The sequence below is a fragment of the Salmo salar genome, chromosome 14, assembly GCF_965601325.2.
Source record: "Salmo salar chromosome 14, fSalSal1, whole genome shotgun sequence".
NCBI lineage: Eukaryota > Metazoa > Chordata > Actinopteri > Salmoniformes > Salmonidae > Salmo > Salmo salar.
In genome coordinates, this window is record NC_138304.1 from 58,004,902 (window position 1) to 58,031,743 (window position 26,842).

Sequence of the window (26,842 nt, forward strand, 5' to 3'; positions counted from 1 at the left end):
AGCATTTCACTGTAAGGTCTACTACACCTGTTGTATTCAGCATTTCACTGTGAGGTCTACTACACCTGTTGTATTCAGCATTTCACTGTAAGGTCTACTACACCTGTTGTATTCAGCATTTCACTGTGAGGTCTACTACACCTGTTGTATTCAGCATTTCACTGTAAGGTCTACTACACCTGTTGTATTCAGCATTTCACTGTAAGGTCTACTACACCTGTTGTATTCAGCATTTCACTGTAAGGTCTACTACACCTGTTGTATTCAGCATTTCACTGTGAGGTCTACACCTGTTGTATTCAGCATTTCACTGTAAGGTCTACTACACCTGTTGTATTCAGCATTTCACTGTGAGGTCTACTACACCTGTTGTATTCAGCATTTCACTGTAAGGTCTACTACACCTGTTGTATTCAGCATTTCACTGTGAGGTCTACTACACCTGTTGTATTCAGCATTTCACTGTAAGGTCTACTACACCTGTTGTATTCAGCATTTCACTGTGAGGTCTACTACACCTGTTGTATTCAGCATTTCACTGTGAGGTCTACTACACCTGTTGTATTCAGCATTTCACTGTGAGGTCTACTACACCTGTTGTATTCAGCATTTCACTGTAAGGTCTACTACACCTGTTGTATTCAGCATTTCACTGTAAGGTCTACTACACCTGTTGTATTCAGCATTTCACTGTAAGGTCTACTACACCTGTTGTATTCAGCATTTCACTGTAAGGTCTACTACACCTGTTGTATTCAGCATTTCACTGTGAGGTCTACACCTGTTGTATTCAGCATTTCACTGTAAGGTCTACTACACCTGTTGTATTCAGCATTTCACTGTGAGGTCTACTACACCTGTTGTATTCAGCATTTCACTGTAAGGTCTACTACACCTTCTGTATTCAGCATTTCACTGTAAGGTCTACTACACCTGTTGTATTCAGCATTTCACTGTAAGGTCTACACCTGTTGTATTCGGCGCATGTTACAAATAGCATTTGATTTGATTTGAACAGCCACACCATTCATTGCCAGATTCAGCTGAGGTCTAGAACTTAGGGAATGATTTGTACCAAATACAAAGCTCTTAGTTTTAGACATGTTCAGGACCAGTTTATTGCCTGCCTCCCATTACAAAAACAGACTGCAGCTGTTTGTTAAGGGCTTCAGTTACTTCATTAGCTGTGGTTGCTGATGCATACAGTGCCTTCAGAAAATATTCAGACCCCCTTAGGTTAGTTTATTTGGTAAATATTTTCTTAACTCTTGATGAACTGCACTGTTGGATAAGGACTTGTAAGTAAGCATTTCACGGTAAAGTCTACATTTCTGGCATTCGGCGCTGTCACATCGGGTGGCTTGTGGATTCAGGAGAGGTGGAGTCAGGCGCAGGAGACAGAATGATTCCGTGAATGAATTTAATAAAATATCCACACGGAAAATATGCAAAAGGTATGGAGTGCAAGGTGTGCAGAAAGAAACGCACCACCCTTAAAAGAACGTAACCAGGGACGCAGCCCAAAACGAATAACGTAACTCCAAAAGGCAAAATACAGAACCTCATACCAAAAACACACCCTGACAAACGAACAATCCCGCACAAACAACAAACCTAACTAGCTAGCCTAAATATCCTTCCCCACTAACAACTAACACAAAACAGGTGCGCAACTAACCTAGGCCTAACTAACAGAACGTGAAACATAAATCGATGGTAGCTAGTGGCCGGCGACGACGACCGCCGAGCGCCGCCCGGGCGAGGAGGGGCGCCACCTTCCGTAGGTGTCGTGACAGGCGCATGTAACTAATAAAGTTTGATTTTATTTGATTTGAGGACAGAAAATCTCACAAGAAACAGACTTCATTATATTCAAATTAGACCGCACTGAATATTATGTTACTATTATCTCCGTCCTCACTTCTACGGACAGGAACTACAAGAAACGTCTGACATCTGTGATTGCCAACAAGGGTTTTGCCACCAAGGACTAAGTCATGTTTTGCAGAGGGGTCAAATACTTATTTCACTCATTAAAATGCAAATCAATTTATAACATTTTTGACATGTGTTTTTTCTGGATTTTTTTGTTGTTATTCTGTCTCTCACTGTTCAAATAAACCTACCATTAAAATTATAGACTGATCATTTCTTTGTCAGTGGGCAAACGTACAAAATCAGTAGGGGATCAAATACTTTTTTCCCTCACTGTATATACAGGGGTTACTGGTACAGAGTCAATGTGGAGACTATATACAGGGGGTACCGGTACCGAGTCAATGTGGAGGCTATATACAGGGGGTACCGGTACAGAGTCAATGTGGAGGCTATATACAGGGGGTGCCGGTACAGAGTCAATGTGGAGACTATATACAGGGGGTACCGGTACAGAGTCAATGTGGAGGCTATATACAGGGGGCACTGGTACAGAGTCAATGTGGAGGCTATATACAGGGGGTACTGGTACAGAGTCAATGTGGAGACTATATACAGGGGGTACAGGTACAGAGTCAATGTGGAGGCTATATACAGGGGGTACCGGTACAGAGTCAATGTGGAGTCTATATACAGGGGGTACCGGTACAGAGTCAATGTGGAGGCTATATACAGGGGGTACCGGTACAGAGTGAATGTGCGGGGGCAAAAGTTAATCGAGGTAATTGAGGTAATATGTACATGTAGGTAGAGGTAAAGTGATTATGCATAGATAATAAACCGAGCCTTCCTCTGACACCGCCTGGTGTAGAGGTCCTGGATGGCAGGAAGCTTGGTCCCAGTGATGTACTGGGCCGTACTCACTACCCTCTGTAGCACCTTGCAGTCGGATACCAGTCCATTGACTCAATTCCAGCCATTTTATATGAACCGCCTCCACTGATAGATGCTATAGACCCCACTGAGTCTTTTCAACCCCACTTTTACCTCTATTTGACGTCTCAATGTACATTTGCTTCATCTTGACCAGGTCGCAGTTGTAAATGAGAACTTGTTCTCAACTGGCCTACCTGGTTAAATAAAGATGAAATAAAAAAATAAATAAAAATATATATTTTTTTCTCTGCAGTCTAATGTTGTGAACATACCAATCTGGACATTGTATTTTTCAATAGGGGTTTAAAAAAAATGTTTTTAGAAGCATATTTCAAATTGAATCCATAAAGTCCTTCTTTTATTTGCTAACAAGGACTATAAAATGGACATTGAGATTAAAATGTAATGTATTTTGAATTAGTTATCCACATTTTTATGTGTTTTGAAACGCGGGCTTTTATTTTGAATGATTCGTCATTACCATACGAAGTGACGTCAGTGTTTGTGCTGCTGGCAGAATTACCAGTCTGGTTCGTCTTTTATCCACAACACGTAAGTACATAAACAAACAACGTTTTGGGTCATATTTGATCGTTTTTCAACTAGACTCGTACAGTAACGATAAAACAAAGGTTTGACCGTCTAAATGTACATTGAATAATATATCGTTTCTCTATTAGTGCATCGTTGATTGGTCGTGAGGCTTCGTCACAGCTCTAACGTTAGCATTGTAGCTAGCTAGCTAGCCTGTCTTTCTAATTATTTTTTCTAGTGACATTGCAGAATGATATGCATATAAAGCGTTTTATCTTTATGCACATACACATTATTTCTAAATACGATTACAATTGAGCATGTAAAGGTTTAAAAAAAAATAATACAAAAAATGTATCATCCAGGCGGATTCAGTATGCGCAGCCATAATCCTACACAAAGACCAACTGGCTAGCTCTGGTAACGCTGTGCTAACTAACCTTAGTTAACAATGTGCTGTTGTTTCAATGTTGTTTCAATGTCTGGGACATTTTAAACTGGGAATATAAAATACAGTTTGATTTATTCCTCCCCAAAATAGTGTTCAGTATTCATTGACATTTGGTATGAATGTAACGTTAGTCAGGGTAGCTAGCTAATTCCTGTGCTTTGGGAGGTTAAACATGAACCCTACGGTAGTTACCTGTCAAAACATCAGATGGATTTTTTACAACTATTACCATGTTGAGGTTATTTATTTTTGTTTGTTTTCCAGTTGTTCTCTGATGATGTAGCTACAGTATTCATTTATCTACCTAGCTATGTATCGGATTTATCAACCTAGCTATCTATACTGAACAACAACAAAATATAAACGCAACAATTTCAGAGATTTTACTGAGTTACAGTTCATATAAGGAAATCAGTCAAGTGAAATAAATGAATTAGGCTCTAATCTATGGATTTCACATGACTGGGGAGGGACACAGCCCACCCACTTGGGTGTCAGGCCCAGCCAATCAGAATTAGTTTTCCCCCTCAAAAGGGCTTTATTACAGACAGAAATACTCCTCAGTTTCATCAGCTGTCCGGATGGCTGGTCTCAGACGATCCCACAGGTGAAGAAGCCGGATGTGGAGGTCCTTGGCTGGCGTGGTTACACGTGGTCTGCGTTGGTGAGGCCAGTTGGACGTACTGCCAAATTCTTTAAAATGATGTGGAGGCGGCTTATGGTAGAGAAATAAACATTCAATTCTCTGGCGACAGCTCTGGTGGATATTCCTGCAGTCAGCATGCCAATTGCACGCTCCCTCAACTTGAGACATCTGTGACAATGTGTTGTGTGACAAAACTGCACATTTTAGAGTGGACTTTTTATTGTCTTCAGTACAAGGTGCACCTGTGTAATGATCACAATGACAGCATACCACCCTGCCTCTGAAGCTAAGCAGGGTTGGTCCTGGTCAGTCCCTGGATGGGAGACCAGATGCTGCTGGAAGTGGTGTTGGAGGGCCAGTAGGAAGCACTCTTTCCTCTGGTCTAAAAAAAAATCTCCCAATGCCCCAGGGCAGTGATTGGGACACTGCCCTGTGTCGGGTGCTGTCTTTCGGATGGAACGTTAAACAGTTGACCTGACTCTGTGGTCACTAAAAGATCCCATGCCACTTACCATAAGAGTAGGGGTGTTAACCCCGGTCTCCTGTCTAAAGTCCCAATCTGGCCCTCATACCATCATGGCCACCTAATCATCCCCAGTTTACAATTGGCTCATTCATTCCCTTCATCTTCTCTGTAACTATTCCCCAGGTCATTGCTGACAATGTGTCCTCAGTCAACTTACCTGGTAAAAATAAAAATCTACCTAGCAAGCTATTGGATTTATCTACCCATCTTGCTTCTCTGTTTTTGGCCATATACAGTTGAAGTCAGAAGTTTACATACACCTTAGCCAAATACATTTAAACTCAGTTTTTCACAATTCCTGACATTCAATTCTAGTAAAAATTCCCTGTCTTAGGTCAGTTAGGATCACCACTTTATTTTAAGAATGTGAAATGTCAGAATAATAGTAAAGAGTGATTTATTTCAGCTTTTATTTCTTTCATCACATTCCCAGTGGGTCAGAAGTTTATATACACTCAATTAGTATTTGGTGGCATTGCCTTTAAATTGTTTAACTTGTGTCAAACGTGTCGGGTAGCCTTCCACAAGCTTCCCACTATAAGTTGGGTGAATATTGGCCCATTCCTCCTGACAGAGCTGGTGTAACTGAGTCAGGTTTGTAGGCCTCCTTGCTCGCACACACTTTTTCAGTTCTGCCCACAAATTCTCTATGGGATTGAGGTCAGGGCTTTGTGATGGCCACTCCAATACCTTGACTTTGTTGTCCTTAAGCCATTTTGCCACAACTTTGGAAGTATGCTTGGGGTCATTGTCCATTTGGAGGACCCATTTGCGACCAAGCTTTAACTTCCTGACTAATGTCTTGAGATGTTGCTTCAATATATCCACATCATTTTCTTCCTCATGATGCCATCTATTTTGTGAAGTGCACCAGTCCCTCCTGCAGCAAAGCACCCCCACAACATGATGCTGCACCCCCGTGCTTCACGGTTGGGATGGTGTTCTTCGGCTTGCAAGCATCCCCTCTTTTTCCTCCAAACATAACGATGGTCATTATGGCCAAACAGTTCTAATTTTGTTTCATCAGACCAGAGGACATTTCTCCAAAAAGTACGATCTTTGTCCCCATGTGCAGTTGCAAACCGTAGTCTGACTTTTTATGGTGGTTTTGGAGCAGTGGCTTCTTCCTTGCTGAGCGGCCTTTCAGGTTCTGTTGATATAGGACTCGTTTTACTGTGGATATAGATACTTTTGTACCTATTTCCTCCAGCATCTTCACAAGGTCCTTTGCTGTTGTTCTAGGATTGATTTGCACTTTTCGCACCAAAGTACGTTCATCTCTAGGAGACAGAACGCGTCTCCTTCCTGAGCGGTATGAAGGCTCCGTGGTCCCATGGTGTTTATACTTGCGTACTACTGTTTGTACAGATTAACGTGGTACCTTCAGGCGTTTGGAAATTGCTCCCAAGGATGAACCAGACTTGTGGAGGTCTACAATTCTTTTTTTGAGGTCTTGGCTGATTTCTTTAGATTTTCCCATGATGTCAAACAGAGGCACTGAGTTTGAAGGTAGGCATCCACAAGGAACACCTTGAATTGACTCAAATTATGTCATTAGCCTATCAGAGGCTTCTAAATCCATGACATAATTTTCTGGAATTTTCCAAGCTGTTTAAAGGCACAGTCAGCTTAGTGTATGTAAACTTCTGACCCACTGGAAGTGTGATACAGTGAATTATGAGTGAAATAATCTGTCTGTAAACAATTGTTGGAAAAATGACTTGTGTCATGCACAAAGTAGATGTCCTAACCGACTTGCCTAAAACTATAGTTTGTTAACAACAAATTTGTGGAGTGGTTGAAAAATTAGTTTTAATTTCTCCAACCTAAGTGTATGTAAACGTCCGACTTCAACTGTACCACAAACCCCCGGAGGTGCCTTTCTGCTGTTATAAACTGGTTACGAACGTAACTAGAACAGTTTAAAAATAAAAATAATGTTTTGTCATACCCATGGTATACGGTCTGATATACCATGGGTTTCAGCCAACGGTACATCAACTATATATTCTTTTGGTGCTGACCAAAAGTAAACTGTGTGGGTGTGTGTGAGAGATGGCTGTGTGTTTGGTCCATTTTAATGGCGCTAATGTTTTTTATTCCAGGTTGGGAGTATGACGCAGGCAGTGCAGACGAATGGGGTGCAACCCCTCAGTAAGACATGGGAACTCAGTCTGTATGAGCTACAGAGGACTCCACAGGTAGGGGAGCACATTTACTGTAACACCTCTCTGTCTCTGAGCTACAGAGGACTCCATAGGTAGGGGAGCACATTTACTGTAACACCTCTCTGTCTCTGAGCTACAGAGGACTCCACAGGTAGGGGAGCACATTTACTGTAACACCTCTCTTGTCTCTGAGCTACAGAGGACTCCACAGGTAGGGGAGCACATTTACTGTAACACCTCTCTGTCTCTGAGCTACAGAGGACTCCACGGGTAGGGGAGCACATTTACTGTAACACCTCTCTGTCTCTGAACTACAGAGGACTCCACAGGTAGGGGAGCACATTTACTGTAACACCTCTCTTGTCTCTGAGCTACAGAGGACTCCATAGGTAGGGTTGCTTTTAACTTTTAGTTTTAAAGTTTTATTACGTAGATTTGAGTGTTTCACAGATCAGGGTTACCACCACTAGCTGCGTTAGACTTAGCCCTAGTTCAAACACCGCTCTGATGCGTCACTTTCTCTTTAGCTAAGAGTGGAGACAGAGCCGTCTGACACCGTAGAGCCGTCTGACACCGTAGAGCCTCCTAGGACTTTTGACGATAGTTTGGCAGCTCTTTTCTGAGTGCTATGGCTGAAACACGCCTCTGTTTCACGCAGCGCGCTGTTGGGAGAAATGGTTATGCATGTTAATTGCAGGCAAATAAAGGTTGCTTCGCTACCACATCCACAATGGAAGCACAGTAATGGCCTTGGATTGGCAGGTGTTGGACTTCTGTGATGAGGGGACCAGCTCTATTTAAGCTATAAGGTCTGAGGGGGTGTGGTATATGCTCAATATACCACGTCTAAGGGCTGAGCTATTGCACGACACAACGCGGAGTGCCTGTATACAGCCCTTAGCCACGGTATATTGGTCATATACCACAAATCCCCTGAGGTGCCTTATTGCTATTATAAATTGGTTACCAACGTAGTGTTTTGTCATACACGTGGTATACCGTCTCAAATACCATGGCTTTCAGCCAATCAGCATTCAGGGCTCGAACCATTCAGTTTATAATATACGGTATTGATCACAGCGTAGGCTAGCCGATCAGTTCAGATATTACAGGAAGGCTACTCATTGATTCCTTTGTGAAACAGAGTTCTGAAGATGTTACGTTAACCGAGGCCCATTAATAAATGCATCATATTCACTGTTTCCAATATGAACTTCTGTGTGAATCGTTTTTTTTGTGTGAAATAAACTCAGGGGTTTCTTTAGGTGGATGATGATGATGAGGCGCTGTATGAATCTAAACATTTTAAAAGAAGAAATTGTAATCCTTCTTTACGAATCTCTCTTCCCTAGTTTCCTTTTTGTTGTGGTGTGAATATTCCTACAGTGCATTCGGAAAGTACCGTATTCAAACCCCTTGACTTTTTCCACATTTTGTTACGTTACAGCCTTATTCTAAAATGGATTAAATGAAACATTTTCCTCATCAATCTACACACAATACCCCAGAATGACAAACAGTTATTTTTTTATTTTTTTACATTTTTGTAGAATAAAAAACAGAAATACCTTATTTACATAAGTATTCAGACCCTTTGCCATGAGACTCGAAACTGAGCTCAGGTGCATCCTGTTTCCATTGATCATCCTTGAGATGTTTCTACAACTTGATTGGAGTCCACCTGTGGTAAATTAAATTGATTGTAAATATATAAGGTCCCACAGTTGACAGTGCATGTCAGAGCAAAAACTAAGCCATGAAGTCGAAGGAATTGTCCGTAGAGCTCCGAGACAGGATTGTGTCAAGACACAGATCTGGGGAAGGGTACGAGAAAATGTCTGCAGCATTGAAGGTCCCCAAGAACACATCATTATTAAATGGGAGTTTAGAACCACCAAGTCTCTTCCTAGAGCTGGCCGCCCGGCCAAACTGAGCAATCAGGGGAGAAGGTCCTTGGTCAGGGAGGTGACCAAGAACCCGTTGGTCACTCTGACAGAGCTCCAGAGTTCCTCTGTGGAGATGAGAGAACCTTCCAGAAGGTCAACCATCTCTGCAGCACTCTACCAGTTATGCCATTATGGTCGAGTGGCCAGACGGAAGCCACTCCTCAGTAAAAGGCACATGACAGCCCACTTGGAGTTTTCCAAAAGGCACCTAAAGACTCTCAGACCATGAGAAACAAGATTCTCTGGTCTGATGAAACCAAGATTGAACTCTTTGGCCTGAATGCCAAGCGTCACGTCTGGAGGAAACCTGGCACCATCCCTACAGTGAAGCACGGTGGTGGCAGCATCATGCTGTGGAGATGTTTTTCAGCGGCAGGGACTGGGAGACTAGTCAGGGTCGAGGGAAAGATGAACGGAGCAAAATACAGAGATCCTTGATGAAAACCTGCTCAGGACCTCAGATTGGGGTGAAGGTTCCCCTTCCAACAGGACAACAACCCTAAGCACACAGCCAAGACAATGCAGGAGTGGCTTCGGGACAAGTCTCTGGATGTCCTTGAGTGGCCCAGCCAGAGCCCGGCCTTGAACCCGATCGAACATCTCTGGAGAGACCTGCAAATAGCTGTGCAGCGACGCTCCCCATCCAACCTGACAGAGCTTGAGAGGATCTACAGAGAAGATTGGGAGAAACTCCCCAAATACAGGTGTGCCAAGCTTGTAGCGTCATACCCAAGAAGACTCGAGGCTGTAATCGCTGCCAAAGGTGCTTCAACAAAGTACTTAGTAAAGGGTCTGAATATTTATGTGATTTTAAATTTTTATACATTAGCAAAAAATTCAAACCTGTTTTTGCTTTGTCAGTATGGGGTGTTGTGTGTAGAATGATGAGGGGGGGAAAAAACAATTAAATACATTTTAGAATAAGGCTGTAAAGTAACAATGTGGAAAAAGTCAAGGGGTCTGAATACTCCTCCTCCTGTACAGGAGGCTATATAGGGTATACAATATATAGGACCAGAGTTGGGCATATGTTTTCATCTGTCCCCCCCGTACAGGAGGCCATCACAGATGGGCTGGAGATCGCGGTGTCTCCCAGGAGCCTCCACAGCGAGCTGATGTGTCCGATCTGTCTGGACATGCTGAAGAACACCATGACAACCAAGGAATGTCTGCACCGCTTCTGTGCCGACTGCATCATCACCGCCCTCAGATCAGGGTATGTTCCCTAACCCTACCCTAAAGTAATCTCGCCTACCCTAACCCAACCGACCCTAAAGTAACCGACCATAACCTACCCTAACGTACCCTAAAGGAACCTACCCTAAACTAACCTAAAGTAACCTACCCTACCCTAAAGTAACCTACCCTAAAGTAACCTTACCCTAAAGTAACCTTACCCTAAAGTAACCTTACCCTAAAGTAACCTACCCTAAAGTAACCCACCCTAAAGTAACCTACCCTAAAGTAACCTACCCTAAAGTAACCCACCCTAAAGTAACCTACCCTACCCTAAAGTAACCTACCCTACCCTAAAGTAACCCACCCTAAAGTAACCTACCCTACCCTAAAGTAACCTAACCTACCCTAAAGTAACCTAACCTACCCTAAAGTACCCCACCATAAAGTAACCTACCCTACCCTAAAGGAACCTACCCTACCCTAAAGTAATCTACCCTAAAGTAACCTAACCTACCCTAAAGTAATCTACCCTAAAGTAACCTACCCTACCGTAAAGTAACCTACCCTACCCTAAAGTAACCTACCCTACCCTAAAGTAACCCAACCTACCCTAAAGTAACCTACCCTACTCTAAACACCCTACCCTAAAGGACCCTACCCTAAAGTAACCTAACCTACCCTAAAGTAATCTACCCTAAAGTAACCTACCCTACACTAAAGTAACCTACCCTAATGTAACCTTCCCTAAAGTAACCGACCCTAAAGTAACCTACCCTACCCTAAAGTAACCTACCCTAAAGTACCCTTCCCTAAAGTAACCCACCCTTCCCTAAAGTAACCTACCCTACCCTAAAGTATTCTACCCAACCCTAAAGTAACCCACCCTACCCTAAAGTAACCTACCCTACCCTAAAGTAACCTACCCTACCCTAAAGTAACCTCCCCTAAAGTAACCTACCCTACCCTAAAGTAACCTACCCTAAAGTAACCTAACCTACCCTAAAGTAACCTACCCTAAAGTAACCCACCCTACCCTAAAGTAACCTACCCTAAAGTATTCTCACTGCCTCTAACTAGTCTTGTGCTGACTGCATCATCATTGCATTGAGATCAGGGTAAAGGTTATGATATTTGGTATGTAGTCTACCTTGTACCCCTAACCATGTTCACATGAAGCTCCTCAGTTTGAGCAAAAAGCACCACGACATGCCGCTGTTGTCACTAATCTATTCGTTTGGTCTCAGACACTGATTACTATGTCTTGTGTTTATTTTGTATTTCTCAAAGTTCTGATTGACTGCAGATAACTTTTGTTACACAGGACATCATCACCACCACCACAGGGTTGATTTCCTGTGTAACAAGGGGGTCAAGCTCTCATTGTAAATAAGAATTCTTTTTTTTTATTGACCTGCCTGGTGAAGGACAACTAAGAAGGGAGGGCTAGCTCGGTCTAACTCTGTCTGTGTTCCCCCTAGCAACAAGGAATGCCCTACGTGCAGGAAGAAGCTGGTGTCTAAGCGGTCCCTGCGGCCGGACCCGAACTTTGACGCCCTCATCAGTAAGATCTACCCCAGCAGAGATGAGTACGAGGCCCACCAGGAGAGGGTTCTGGCCCGCATCTCCAAACACAACAACCAACAGGCCCTGTCCCACAGCATCGAGGAGGGCCTCAAGATACAGGCCATGAACAGGTACTGTACCCTGACCTTTAACCCCTAACCTCTATGGGCTAGGTGGGACGCTAGCGTCCCCCCCCGTGGTGCACTCCATCAACAGCAGGTGCATTTCAAGAGCGGCAAATTTGAATCCAAATAAATGTCAAAATTCAAATTTTTCAAACATACAACTATTTTACACCCTTTGAAAGATAAACATCTCCTTAATCTAACCACGTTTTACGATTTCAAAAAGGTTTTACGGCGAAAGCATAAATTTAGAGTATGTTAGGACAGTACATTTACAAGAGTTGTGTGTAATGTTTTGTCAATTCAAAGACAGGGTAACCAAAACCATAAAACCAGCTAAAATGATGCACTAACCTTTTACAATCTCCATCAGATGACACTCCTAGGACATTATGTTAGACAATGCATGCATTTTTAGTTCTATCAAGTTCATATTTATATCCAAAAACAGCGTTTTACTATGGCATTGATGTTGAGGAAATCGTTTCCCTCCAATAACCGGCAGTCAAGTCAGCGTCACAAATTAAATAATTAAAATTAGAAAACATTGGTAAAATATTATATTGTCATTTAAAGAATTATAGATTTACATCTCTTGAACGCAATCAACTTGCCAGATTTAAAAATAACCTTACTGGGAAATCACACTTTGCAATAATCTGAGCACTGCGCCCAGAAACATACGCGTTGCGATACAGACTAGACGTCATGTTGGGGAGATCTAAAATCGAAAATACTATGTAAATAATCCATTACCTTTGATTCTCTTCATCAGATGTCACTTCCAGGTATCACAGGTCCATAACGAATGTAGTTTTGTTCAAAAAAGCTCATCATTTATGTCCAAAAATCTCCGTCTTGTTAGCACATGATCTAAGCCAGCCGGACTTCTCGTCATGAACGAGGGGAAAAAATATATTTACGTTCGTTCAAACATGTCAAACGTTGTATAGCATAAATCATTAGGGCCTTTTTTAACCAGAACATGAATAATATTCAAGGTGGACGAATGCATACTCTTTTATAACGTATTGGAACGAGGGTACCCAACATGAACTCGCGCGCCAGGTGTCTAATGGGACATCATCGTTCCATGGCTCTTGTTCGGTCAGATCTCCCTCCAGAAGACTCAAAACACTTTGTAAAGGCTGGTGACATCTAGTGGAAGCAATAGGAAGTGCCAAAATATTCCTCAGCCCCTGTGTTTTTCAATGGGATAGGTTTAAAGGCAATACAACACATCAGGTATCCACTTCCTGTCAGAAAATGTCTCAGGTTTTTGCCTGCCAAATGAGTTCTGTTATACTCACAGACACCATTCAAACAGTTTTAGAAAATTTAGGGTGTTTTCTATCCATATGTAATAAGTATATGCATATTCTAGTTACTGGGTAGGAGTGGTAACCAGATTAAATCGGGTATGTTTTTTTATCCAGCCGTGTCAATACTGCCCCCTAGCCCTAACAGGTTAACCCCTAACCCCTGTCCCACAGCATCGAGGAGGGCCTCAACATACAGGTACTGTACCCTGACCTTTAACCCCTGTCCCACAGCATCGAGGAGAGCCTCAACATACAGGCCATGAACAGGTACTGTACCCTGACCTTTAACCCATGTCCCACAGCTTCGAAGGCCTCAACAAACAGACCATGAACAGGTACTGTACCCTGACCTTTAACCCCTAACCCCTGTCCCACAGCATCGAGGAGGGCCTCAATATACAGGTACTGTACCCTGACCTTTAACCCCTAACCCCTGTCCCACAGCATCGAGGAGGGCCTCAACATACAGGCCATGAACAGGTATTGTACCCTGACCTTTAACCCCTGTCCCACAGCATCGAGGAGGGCCTACTGTTCCTCACTATTTCCCATGTAGGTGTCTCCTTACCAACAAAAACTTACCCTATGATACAGAATATGTTTCTGGAACTATGATCCAATTGAATGTTACTTTATCAAATGGAATTGAAATCCTCTCTGCTCTTCCCTCCTCACACCACTGGGTGTCGCCACCTCCCTCCAGGCTGCAGCGAGGGAAGAAGCACCAGCTGGAGAACGGGAGCGGGGCGGAGGACAACGGCGACTCCTCCCACTGCAGCAACGCCTCCGTCCACTCCAACCAGGTACAAGGATACCTTCATTCCCGTCTAGGGTTGCAAAATTCTGGTAACCAAATTCCCAGGTTTATCAGAAATCCCAGGTTGGGAAATCCTGGGAATCCGGAATCCTCCAACCAGGACTTCTTGACCCTGGGACTTTTGATTAAAGGAGCTGGGGGGGGGGGGGTGGGGGGGGCGGCATCACCCTTCACCCCTAATCACATCTATCAAATACCTAAACGGGAATCAGTAAAGTTGAGCTGTGTTAGCACGCCACTGACATAATGTGTAAGGGTAGGGTATATATGTATGTGGCTATACGAGACGTGAATGACACGGGATGGGTAGCGTGCAATGTAATGTACCGTGTTATTATGACGCTATAAATGCATGCATACAAATATACATTTTGTTGAGTAAAGATCAATACCAGCAGGAACGTTACACCAGGAACGTTACACCAGGAACATTACACCAGGAACAATACACCAGGAACGTTACACCAGGAACAATACACCAGGAACGTTACACCAGGAACAATACACCAGGAACGTTACACCAGGAACGTTACACCAGGAACGTTACACCAGGAACGTTACAGCAGGAACAATATCACCATGAACATTACAGCAGGAACAATATCACCAGGAACAATATCACCAGGAACAATATCACCAGGAACAATATCACCAGGAACGTTACACCAGGAACATTACACCAGGAACAATACAGCAGGAACGTTACCAGCAGGAACATTCTCCTGTCTTCTTGCTGTAACATGTTATCCCCTGGGTTGTACTCAGCGAGTCTTTTCCCCCAACAAATGTAAAGCAGGAGGCGGGTCCGAGCATCAAGCGTACCAAGACGTCAGATGACTCTGGTCTGGACATGGACAACGCCACAGAGAACGGAGGAGGAGGTGGAGGAGGAGACATGGCCGTGGACGGAGCCAGCGAGATAGAACTGGTGTTCTGTCCTCATCCTACGCTCATGGACAAGGAGGACACCGAGCAGACCAGGTGGCTTTGTGGGAGGGGTTAACGTGTGGGTGGGAGGGGTTAACGTGTGGGTGGGAGGGGTTAACGTGTGGGTGGGAGGGGTTAACGTGTGGGTGGGAGGGGTTAACGTGTGGGTGGGAGGGGTTAACGTGTGGGTGGGAGGGGTTAACGTGTGGGTGGGAGGGGTTAACGTGTGGGAGGGAGGGGTTAACGTGTGGGAGGGAAGGAGGGAGGGGTTAACGTGTGGGAGGGAAGGAGGGAGGGGTTAGCGTGTGGGAGGGAAGGAGGGAGGGGTTAACGTGGGAGGGAGGGGTTAACGTGTGGGAGGGAAGGAGGGGTTAACGTGTGGGAGGGAAGGAGGGAGTGGTTAACGTGTGTGTGTGTGTGTGTGTGTGTGTGTGTGTGTGTGAGAGGATATGTGTGTGTGTGTGTGTTATCTAAGTCACTGGTCCAAGGCCCCTGGCTGAAGACGTTAAGTAACACTTGTGTGTGGTAGTGTTGAGTTTGTTCCCAGGTACATCAAGACGTCAGGTAACGCCACAGTGGACCACCTGTCTAAGTACCTGGCTGTGCGTCTGGCCCTGGAGGAACTAAGGAAGAACGGAGAGGCCAGCCCCGTCAATGTAGACGCTGCCTCAGAGAAACAATACACCATTTATATCCCTACAGCCAACGGACAGTTCACGGTAATAATACAATATGTTACTACAAATACTACTACAATACACCATTTATATCCCTACAGCCAAAGGCCAGTTCACGGTAATAATACAATATATTACTACAAATACTACTACAATACACCATTTATATCCCTACAGCCAACGGCCAGTTCACGGTAATAATACAATATATTACTACAAATACTACCACAATACACCATTTATATCCCTACAGCCAATGGCCAGTTCATGGTAATAATACAATACTACCACTATTACTGCTACTTCCACTACTATTACTACTACTCTTACTACTATCACTATTACTACTACTATTATCACTATTACTACTGCTACTATTACTATCGCTATTATTACTACTATCACTATTACTACTATCACTATTACTACTACTATCACTATTACTACTACTATTACTGATGCTACTACCAGTATTATTACTACTGCTGCTGTTACTACTATTGCTATCACTATTACTACTACTATCACTATTAGTACTACTGTTACTATTACTACTATCACTAGTACTACTATCACTATTACTACTATTACTAATACTAACATATTACTATTTTACACCATTTTAAAGACAAGACTCTCGTTAATCTAACCACACTGTCCGATTTCAAAAAGGCGTTACAACGAAAGCAAAACATTAGATTATGTCAGCAGAGTACCCAGCCAGAAATAATCAGACACCCATTTTTCAAAATAGCATATAATGTCACAAAAACCAAAACCACAGCTAAATGCAGCACTAATCTTTGATGATCTTCATCAAATGACACTCCTAGGACGTTATGTTATACAATACATGCATGTTTTGTTCAATCAAGTTCATATTTTTATCAAAAACCAGCTTTTTACATTAGCATGTGATGTTCAGAACTAGCATTCCCACCGAACACTTCCGGTGAATTTACTAAATTACTCACGATAAACGTTCACAAAAAACATAACAATTATTTTAAGAATTATAGATACAGAACTCCTTTATGCAATCGCTATGTCCGATTTAAAATAGCTTTTCGGTGAAAGCACATTTTGCAATATTCTGAGTAGATAGCCCGGCCATCACAGGCTACCTATTTTGACACCCACCAAGTTTGGTACTCACCAAACTCAGATTTACTATAAGAAAAATTTGATTACCTTTGCTGTTCTTCGTCAGAATGCACTCCCAGGACTTGTACTTCAACAACAAATGTTGGTTTGGTTCCAAATAATCCATAGTTATATCCAAATAGCGGCGTTTTGTTCGTGCGTTCAAGACACTATCACTATTACTGCCACTATTACTATCACTATAGCACTTTTTGGTAACCTTTTGGCAAATTTTGAATATACCCACTATCACTATTAGTACTACTGTTACTATCACTATTACTACTATCACTAGTACTACTATCACTGTTACTATTACTACTATTCTACTAGAGCCTATGGGAGCCTTAGAATGTGTCACATTACAGCAGAGATCCTCTGTTTTGGAAAGAGATGACAAAGACCACTATTGCTACTGCTACTATTACTACTACTATCATTACTACTACTATCACAATTACTATTACTACTACTATCACTGTTCCTACTACTATCACTACTACCACTATTACTATCACTATCACTATTACTGCTATGTAATGTGTCACAGTACAGCAGAGATCCTCTGTTTTGGAAAGAGATGACAAAGACCACTATTGCTACTGCTACTATTACTACTACTATCATTACTACTACTATCACAATTACTATTACTACTACTATCACTGTTCCTACTACTATCACTACTACCACTATTACTATCACTATCACTATTACTGCTACCACTATCACTATTACTATTACTACCACTATTACTACCACTATTACAACCACTATCACTATTACTCTCACTACCACAATTGCTATCACTATCACTACTATCACTACCACTATTACTACTGCTGTTACTATCACTATTACTACTATCACTATCGCCACTATTACTACCACTATCACTACTATTACCACTATTACTACTATTACTACTATCACTATTACTGCCACAATTATTACTACTACCTCTATTACTACTACCACTATCACTATTACTATCACTATTACTACTATCACTATTACTACCACTATCACTACTACCACTATCACTACTCTCACTACCACTATTACTGTTACTACCACTATTACTACCACTATCACTACTCTCACTTACTACTATTACTACTATCACAACCACTATTACTTCCACTATTACCACTACCACTATCACTATTACTACTATCACTATTACTACCTCTATTACTGCTATTACTACCACTATTACTATCACTACTCTCACTGCCACTATTACTATCACTACCACTATTACTACCACTATCACTATTACTGCTATCACTATTACTTTCACTACCATTATTACTACCACTGTTACCACTATCACTATTACTACCACTATTACCACTTTTACTATTACTACTACTATTACTACCACTATTGCTATCACTACTACTACTACTACCACTATTACTACTACCACTACCACTATTAATACTACCACTATCACTACCATTACTACCACTATTACTACTATTACTATCACTATTACTACCACTATTACTATTACTACCACTATTACTATCACTATTACTATCACTATTACTACTATCACTATCACTGCTATTACTACCACTACTACTATCGCTACTATTACTACTATCACTATCGCCACTATCACTACTATTACCAATACTACTACTATTACTGCAACTATTACTACTGTCACTACTATTACTATCACTATTACTACTGCTATCACTACCACTGTAACAACCACTATCACTATTACTCTCACTACCACTATTACCACCACTATTACTTGTATTACTATCACTATTACTACTATTACTACCACTATTACTACCACTATCACTACTATTACTACCACTATCACTACTATTACTACCACTATCACTACTATTACTACCACTATCACTACTATTACTTTACTACTGCTACCAATCACTACCACTGTAACAACCACTATCACCATTACTCTCACTACCACTATTATTACCACTATTACTACTATTACTACCACTATTACTACCACTGTTACTATTACTATCGCTATTACTACCACTATTACTACTGCTATTATTACTATCACTATTACTACTACTATCACTACTATCACAACCACTAGTACTACTATCACAACCACTATTACTACCACTACTACTACTTTTACTACTATCACTATTACTATCACTATTACTACTATTACTACCACTATTACTATTACTACCACTATTACTATCACTATTACTACTATTACTACCGCTATTACTACAATCACTATTACTACCACTATTACTATTACTACCACTACTACTATTACTACCACTATTACTACCACTATTACTATTACTATTACTACTACTATTACTACCACTATTACTACCACTATTACTACTATCACAACCACTATTACTATTACTACTACCACTATTACTACTATCACTATTACTACTATTACTGTTACTACCACTATTACTACCACTATTACTATTACTACCACTACTACTATTACTTCCACTATTACTACTATCACAACCACTATCACTATTACTACTACCACTATTATAGTGTTACTACCACTGTTACTACTACCACTATCACTACTATTACTATCACTATTACTACTGCTATCACTATTACTATCACTATTACTACCACTATTACCACTTACCACTATTACTATTACTACTATCACTACTATTACTACTACCATTACTACTATTATTACTATTACTACGACCACTATTACTATTACTACTATCACTACTATTACTACTACCATTACTACTATTATTACTATTACTACGACCACTATCGCTATTACTATTACTACTACCACTATTACTACTACCACCACCACTATTACTACTACCACTACTACTACCACTATCACTACTATTACTACTACCACTATTACTATCACTGCCATTACTACCACTATCACTACAATTACTGCTATCACTATTACTACTATTACTATTACTATTACTACCACTATTACCACTACCACTATTACTACCACTACTACTACTACCACTATTACTATCACTACCATTACTACCACTATCACTACAATTACTACCACTATCACTACTATTACTACCACTATCACTACTATTACTTTACTACTGCTACCAATCACTACCACTGTAACAACCACTATCACCATTACTCTCACTACCACTATTACCACTATTACTACCACTGTTACTATTACTATCGCTATTACTACCACTACCACTATTACTACTGCTATTATTACTATCACTATTACTACTACTATCACTACTATCACAACCACTAGTACTACTATCACAATTACTATTACTACCACTACTACTATTACTACCACTATTACTACCACTATTACTACTATCACAACCACTATTACTATTACTACTACCACTATTACTACTATCACTATTACTACTTTTACTGTTACTACCACTATTACTACCACTATTACTATTACTACCACTACTACTATTACTTCCACTATTACTACTATCACAACCACTATCACTATTACTACTACCACTATTACTACTACCACCACCACTATTACTACTACCACTACTACTACCACTATCACTACTATTACTACTACCACTATTACTATCACTGCCATTACTACCACTATCACTACAATTACTGCTATCACTATTACTACTATTACTATTACTACCACTATTACCACTACCACTATTACTACCACTACTACTACTACCACTATTACTATCACTACCATTACTACCACTATCACTACAATTACTGCTATCACTATTACTACTATTACTACTACTATTACTATTACTACCACTACCACTATTACTATCACTACTATTACTACTACTGTCACTACCACTATTACTACTACCACTATCACTACTACCACTATTACTACCACTGTTACTATTACTATCGCTATTACTACCACTACCACTATTACTACTGCTATTATTACTATCACTATTACTACTACTATCACTACTATCACAACCACTAGTACTACTATCACAATTACTATTACTACCACTACTACTATTACTACCACTATTACTACCACTATTACTACTATCACAACCACTATTACTATTACTACTACCACTATTACTACTATCACTATTACTACTTTTACTGTTACTACCACTATTACTACCACTATTACTATTACTACCACTACTACTATTACTTCCACTATTACTACTATCACAACCACTATCACTATTACTACTACCACTATTACTACTACCACCACCACTATTACTACTACCACTACTACTACCACTATCACTACTATTACTACTACCACTATTACTATCACTGCCATTACTACCACTATCACTACAATTACTGCTATCACTATTACTACTATTACTATTACTATTACTACCACTATTACCACTACCACTATTACTACCACTACTACTACTACCACTATTACTATCACTACCATTACTACCACTATCACTACAATTACTGCTATCACTATTACTACTATTACTACTACTATTACTATTACTACCACTACCACTATTACTATCACTACTATTACTACTACTGTCACTACCACTATTACTACTACCACTATCACTACTACCACTACTACCACTATTACTATCACTACCATTACTACCACTATCACTACTACTACTATTACTACTACCACTATTACGTCTACCACTATTACTACTATTACTACCGCTATTACTACTATTACTATTACTACTACCACTACCACTATTACTATCACTACTATTACTACTACTGTCACTACCACTATTACTACCACTATTACTATTACTACTACACTTACTATCACTGCCATTACTATCACTATTACTATTACTACTACCACTACCACTATTACTCTCACTACTATTATTACTACCGCTACCACTATTACTACCACTATTACTATCACTATTACTACTACACTATTACTATCACTGCCATTACTATTACTACTACCACTACCACTATTACTCTCACTACTATTATTACTACCGCTACCACTATTACTATCACTATTACTACTACACTATTACTATCACTGCCATTACTATCACTATTACTACCACTATTACTACCACCATTACTACCACTATTACTATCACCATTACTATCACTATCACTACCACTATTACTACTACTACCACTATTACTACTACCACTATTAATATCACTACCATTACTATCACTATTGCTACCACTATTACTATTACTACCACTACCACTATTACTATCACTGTTACTACCACTATTATTACTATTACTACCACTATTACTACTACCACTTTCACTACTATTGCTAGTGAGGGGTCAGGGCGTAAAATAAATAATAAACCCCATTTATGGCAGGAGGGGCCTGTGGGAAATATTTTGTATCCCATGGTTTAACAGACGCTCCTATTCAGAGAGACTTAGACTTAGTGCATCCACCTTAACGTAGATAGGTTGGACAATCACGTCAGAGTAAGTAGGAAAGGGTCAAGTATGTCAATCAGTATTTCCTGGTGACCTATACCCTAGTGTTATCTCCTGTCACTGAGGTGAGCTTGTCTATCTGTAACTTGTGAACTGTGGAAAAACAAATTCCTCCTGAGGATGATGAACATCGACCAACCAATCATCTGTCCTCTAGGTGCTGAACGGGTCGTTTTCTCTGGAGCTTGTCAGTGAGAAGTACTGGAAGGTGAACAAGCCCATGGAGCTGTACTTCGCCCCCACCAAGGAGCACAAGTAGACCAGCTGGAGTACACCTGGGGGGGTAGACCACCTGGAGTACACCTGGGGGGGTAGACCACCTGGAGTTCACCTGGGGGGGTAGACCACCTGGAGTACACCTGGGGGGGGTAGACCACCTGGAGTACACCTGGGGGGGGTAGACCACCTGGAGTACACCTGGGGGGGGTAGACCACCTGGAGTACACCTGGGGGGGGTAGACCACCTGGAGTACACCTGGGGGGGTAGACCACCTGGAGTACACCTGGGGGGGTAGACCACCTGGAGTACACCTGGGGGGGTAGACCACCTGGAGTACACCTGGGGGGGTAGACCACCTGGAGTACACTTGGGGGGGTAGACCACCTGGAGTACACCTAGGGCACCCTATTTCCTATGTAGGGCTCTGGCCAAAAGTAGTGCACTATATAGGTAATAGGGTGCCCTTTAGGACACAGCCCTGGATGAGACCTGCCAGGAGAACGAGGTGTCTAATGGACTCTCTCTACATCTCTCTCTCTCTCTCTCTTTACATCTCTCTCTCTCTCTCTCTCTACATTTCTCTCTCTTTTACATCTCTCTCTCTCTCTCTACATCTCTCTCCATTTCTGTCTCTCTCTCTACATCTCTCTCTGTCTGGTGTGAATTTGTTGGTAAGAAGTTAGTATAGGGGGTATGTATAAATGTATCTGATATAGTCACTAGCCAGGCAGAACCTCTTCGTAAGCATTTCTAGAGACGTCACTGCCATTCCAGGGTGGCGTTTAGGAGGGCACTGAATACTGAACGCTGCTGCTAGAAACGCCATAGATTTGTCATGATTCCTTACTCGACATGTCAGATAAGCATGTATGTTCTCTATCTACATCGCTCTCTCCAGGGCTGTCTACCTTCTACCTGCTCCCTGTGTCTAGGTCCTAATACTGAGGTGGTACCTGGGTGTTCTGCTACCTGTGTCTAGGTCCTAATACTGAGGTGGTACCTGGGTGTTCTGCTACCTGTGTCTAGGTCCTAATACTGAGGTGCTACCTGGGTGTTCCAGGGCCTTCTACCTGCTCTGGATAACTGTGGCTGCTTCAGGATGTTGTATGGTCTTTTTGTATCTGGGGGACGGTGAGCTGGGTTGGGGATGGGATGGGAGGCTTTTTCAGATATATGACTAGTGTTTCCGTACAGAAAACTAATGTTTTTGTTGTTTAAAAAAAAAATATATATGTTGAGCAGAGAAGTCATGAAGCTGTTTTCTATAAACCCACGATCCTTGTATTTGTTGACATAGTGTGACTCAAAGGGCACCCTATTTCCCTATGTAGTGCACTACTTTTGACAAGGGCCCATAGGGAATACATTTACATTTACATTACATTTAAGTCATTTAGCAGACGCTCTTATCCAGAGCGACTTACAAAATGGTGCATTCACCTTATGATATCCAGTGGAACAACCACTTTACAATAGTGCATCTAAATCTTTTAAGGGGGGGGGGGTTAGAAGGATTACTTTATCCTATCCTAGGTATTCCTTAAAGAGGTGGGGTTTCAGGTGTCTCCGGAAGATGGTGATTGACTCCGCTGTCCTGGCGTCGTGAGGGAGCTTGTTCCACCATTGGGGTGCCAGAGCAGCGAACAGTTTTGACTGGGCTGAGCGGGAACTGTGCTTCCTCAGAGGTAGGGGGGCCAGCAGGCTAGTGGTGGATGAACGCAGTGCCCTTGTTTGGGTGTAGGGCCTGATCAGAGCCTGAAGGTATGGAGGTGCCGTTCCCTTCACAGCTCCGTAGGCAATCACCATGGTCTTGTAGCGGATGCGAGCTTCAACTGGAAGCCAGTGGAGAGAGCGGAGGAGCGGGGTGACGTGAGAGAACTTGGGAAGGTTGAACACCAGACGGGCTGCGGCGTTCTGGATGAGTTGTAGGGGTTTAATAGCACAGGCAGGGAGCCCAGCCAACAGAGAGTTGCAGTAATCCAGACGGGAGATGACAAGTGCCTGGATTAGGACCTGCGCCGCTTCCTGTGTGAGGCAGGGTTGTACTCTGCGAATGTTGTAGAGCATGAACCTACAGGATCGGGTCACCGCCTTGATGTTAGTGGAGAACGACAGGGTGTTGTCCAGGATCACGCCAAGGTTCTTAGCACTCTGGGAGGAGGACACAAGGGAGTTGTCAACCGTGATGGCGAGATCATGGAACGGGCAGTCCTTCCCCGGGAGGAAGAGCAGCTCCGTCTTGCCGAGGTTCAGCTTGAGCTGGTGATCCGTCATCCACACTGATATGTCTGACAGACATGCAGAGATGCGATTCGCCGCCTGGTTATCAGAAGGGGGAAAGGAGAAGATTAATTGTGTGTCGTCTGCATAGCAATGATAGGAGAGACCATGTGAGGATATGACAGAGCCAAGTGACTTGGTGTATAGCGAGAATAGGAGAGGGCCTAGAACAGAGCCCTGGGGGACACCAGTGGTGAGAGTGCATGGTGCGGAGACAGATTCTCGCCACGCCACCTGGTAGGAGCGACCTGTCAGGTAGGACGCAATCCAAGCGTGGGCCGCGCCGGAGATGCCCAACTCGGAGAGGGTGGAGAGGAGGATCTGATGGTTCACAGTATCAAAGGCAGCAGATAGGTCTAGAAGGATGAGAGCAGAGGAGAGAGAGTTAGCTTTAGCAGTGCGGAGAGCCTCTGTGACACAGAGAAGAGCAGTCTCAGTTGAATGCCCAGTCTTGAAACCTGACTGATTAGGATCAAGAAGGTCATTCTGAGAGAGATAGCAGGAGAGCTGGCCAAGAACGGCACGTTCAAGAGTTTTGGAGAGAAAAGAAAGAAGGGATACTGGTCTGTAGTTGTTGACATCGGAGGGATCGAGTGTAGGTTTTTTCAGAAGGGGTGCAACTCTCGCTCTCTTGAAGACGGAAGGGACGTAGCCAGCGGTCAAGGATGAGTTGATGAGCGAGGTGAGGAAGGGGAGAAGGTCTCCGGAAATGGTCTGGAGAAGAGAGGAGGGGATAGGGTCAAGTGGGCAGGTTGTTGGGCGGCCGGCCGTCACAAGACGCGAGATTTCATCTGGAGAGAGAGGGGAGAAAGAGGTCAAAGCACACGGTAGGGCAGTGTGAGCAGGACCAGCGGTGTCGTTTGACTTAGCAAACGAGGATCGGATATCGTCAACCTTCTTTTCAAAATGGTTGACGAAGTCATCCGCAGAGAGGGAGGAGGGGGGGGGAGGGGGAGGAGGATTCAGGAGGGAGGAGAAGGTAGCAAAGAGCTTCCTAGGGTTAGAGGCAGATGCTTGGAATTTAGAGTGGTAGAAAGTGGCTTTAGCAGCAGAGACAGAAGAGGAGAATGTAGAGAGGAGTGAGTGAAAGGATGCCAGGAATAGAGTGCACTTTAGGACAGATCCATATTGATGTCACTTCACCTGACTGATCTGGGAGTCATGATAACATATCATTTGGTAAATCATCACAGGACTGTTCCTCTCCTATTCCCTTTAACCAAAATGGCAAAGTAGGGCTTTTGGCATACATAATAATTAGGGTGCTCCAATGACAAAACAAACATCCGGTATGACCCGAGTACATTATGTTAGTAACCTAAAGAGACAGACTTCATCTCATTGTTATCCTTTTTCTAGTCTGGTTGTTTTTTTTTTTATTCTGTTGTCCTAGAAACGCTTGATGTTAACAACACGGTTGGGCTCAATTCCTCTTCACTTCAATCACATCAGGAAGTGGAATAATCTCTAAACCTTCCATCTCCCCTGAAGAGGAGGAATCTCTCCTGTGGCTGTGACTTCTTCAAGGATCCAGTGGTTTTTGAAAACAATGAGCAAGTTTCTATTCCTGATTTTGAGTTTCTATCCACCTCCTCCTGAATTGAATTAGGCTAAAATTGACCCAACCTGTTTCACTGAAACATTTAATTAGTTCAGCGGGCTAACAGTTCAATATAACTGGTTATTCTCTCTGTATATTGTCCAGGACCTTTGTTCATGCCAACATCTCAACCACATTTTGGGAATGAATCATTCATTCAACAGGTCAGACTTCATCAGCTATATGGAAGTAATGTCTGGACATAAACCACCCAGGTCCAGTCATCACCTTCAAGCTTAGTGTGAGATAGAAGAGGGACCCAAATCGTGTTTTCTCTCTCCAAAAAATATTTCAGAACGACGATACCGTGGAAGAAAAATGTGCAATTATTCTTTTTAGAAGCATGTTCAGTTTGACAACATCCTTTGTATAAATATCAGTTATTGTTGTTGAAACTGTAAATATCTGTTTGGAAAATAAACAAAACAATGTGTGTTCAACATGGAA

General features: G+C 42.1%; 1 protein-coding gene across 3 annotated transcripts; it reads left to right on the forward strand.

Annotated features, from left to right (window-relative positions):
- The first annotated feature begins 3,297 nt into the window (after positions 1-3,297).
- Positions 3,298-26,842, forward strand: LOC106569745 (E3 ubiquitin-protein ligase RING2). Of its 3 annotated transcripts, XM_082961055.1 has the most exons (9): positions 3,338-3,363; positions 4,361-4,460; positions 7,074-7,169; positions 10,138-10,298; positions 11,740-11,955; positions 13,975-14,074; positions 14,882-15,069; positions 15,545-15,734; positions 22,453-26,842. In XM_082961055.1, the coding sequence occupies exons 3-9, from the start codon at positions 7,083-7,085 to the stop codon at positions 22,552-22,554; spliced, it is 1,044 nt and encodes a 347-aa protein (XP_082817181.1). In that variant the 5' UTR covers positions 3,338-3,363; positions 4,361-4,460; positions 7,074-7,082; the 3' UTR covers positions 22,555-26,842. The 3 variants fall into 3 exon arrangements, with proteins under 3 accessions (XP_045550510.1, XP_082817182.1, XP_082817181.1); XM_045694554.2 differs by lacking the exon at positions 4,361-4,460 and having other exon boundaries at positions 3,298-3,363; XM_082961056.1 differs by lacking the exon at positions 4,361-4,460 and having other exon boundaries at positions 3,298-3,363; positions 14,885-15,069.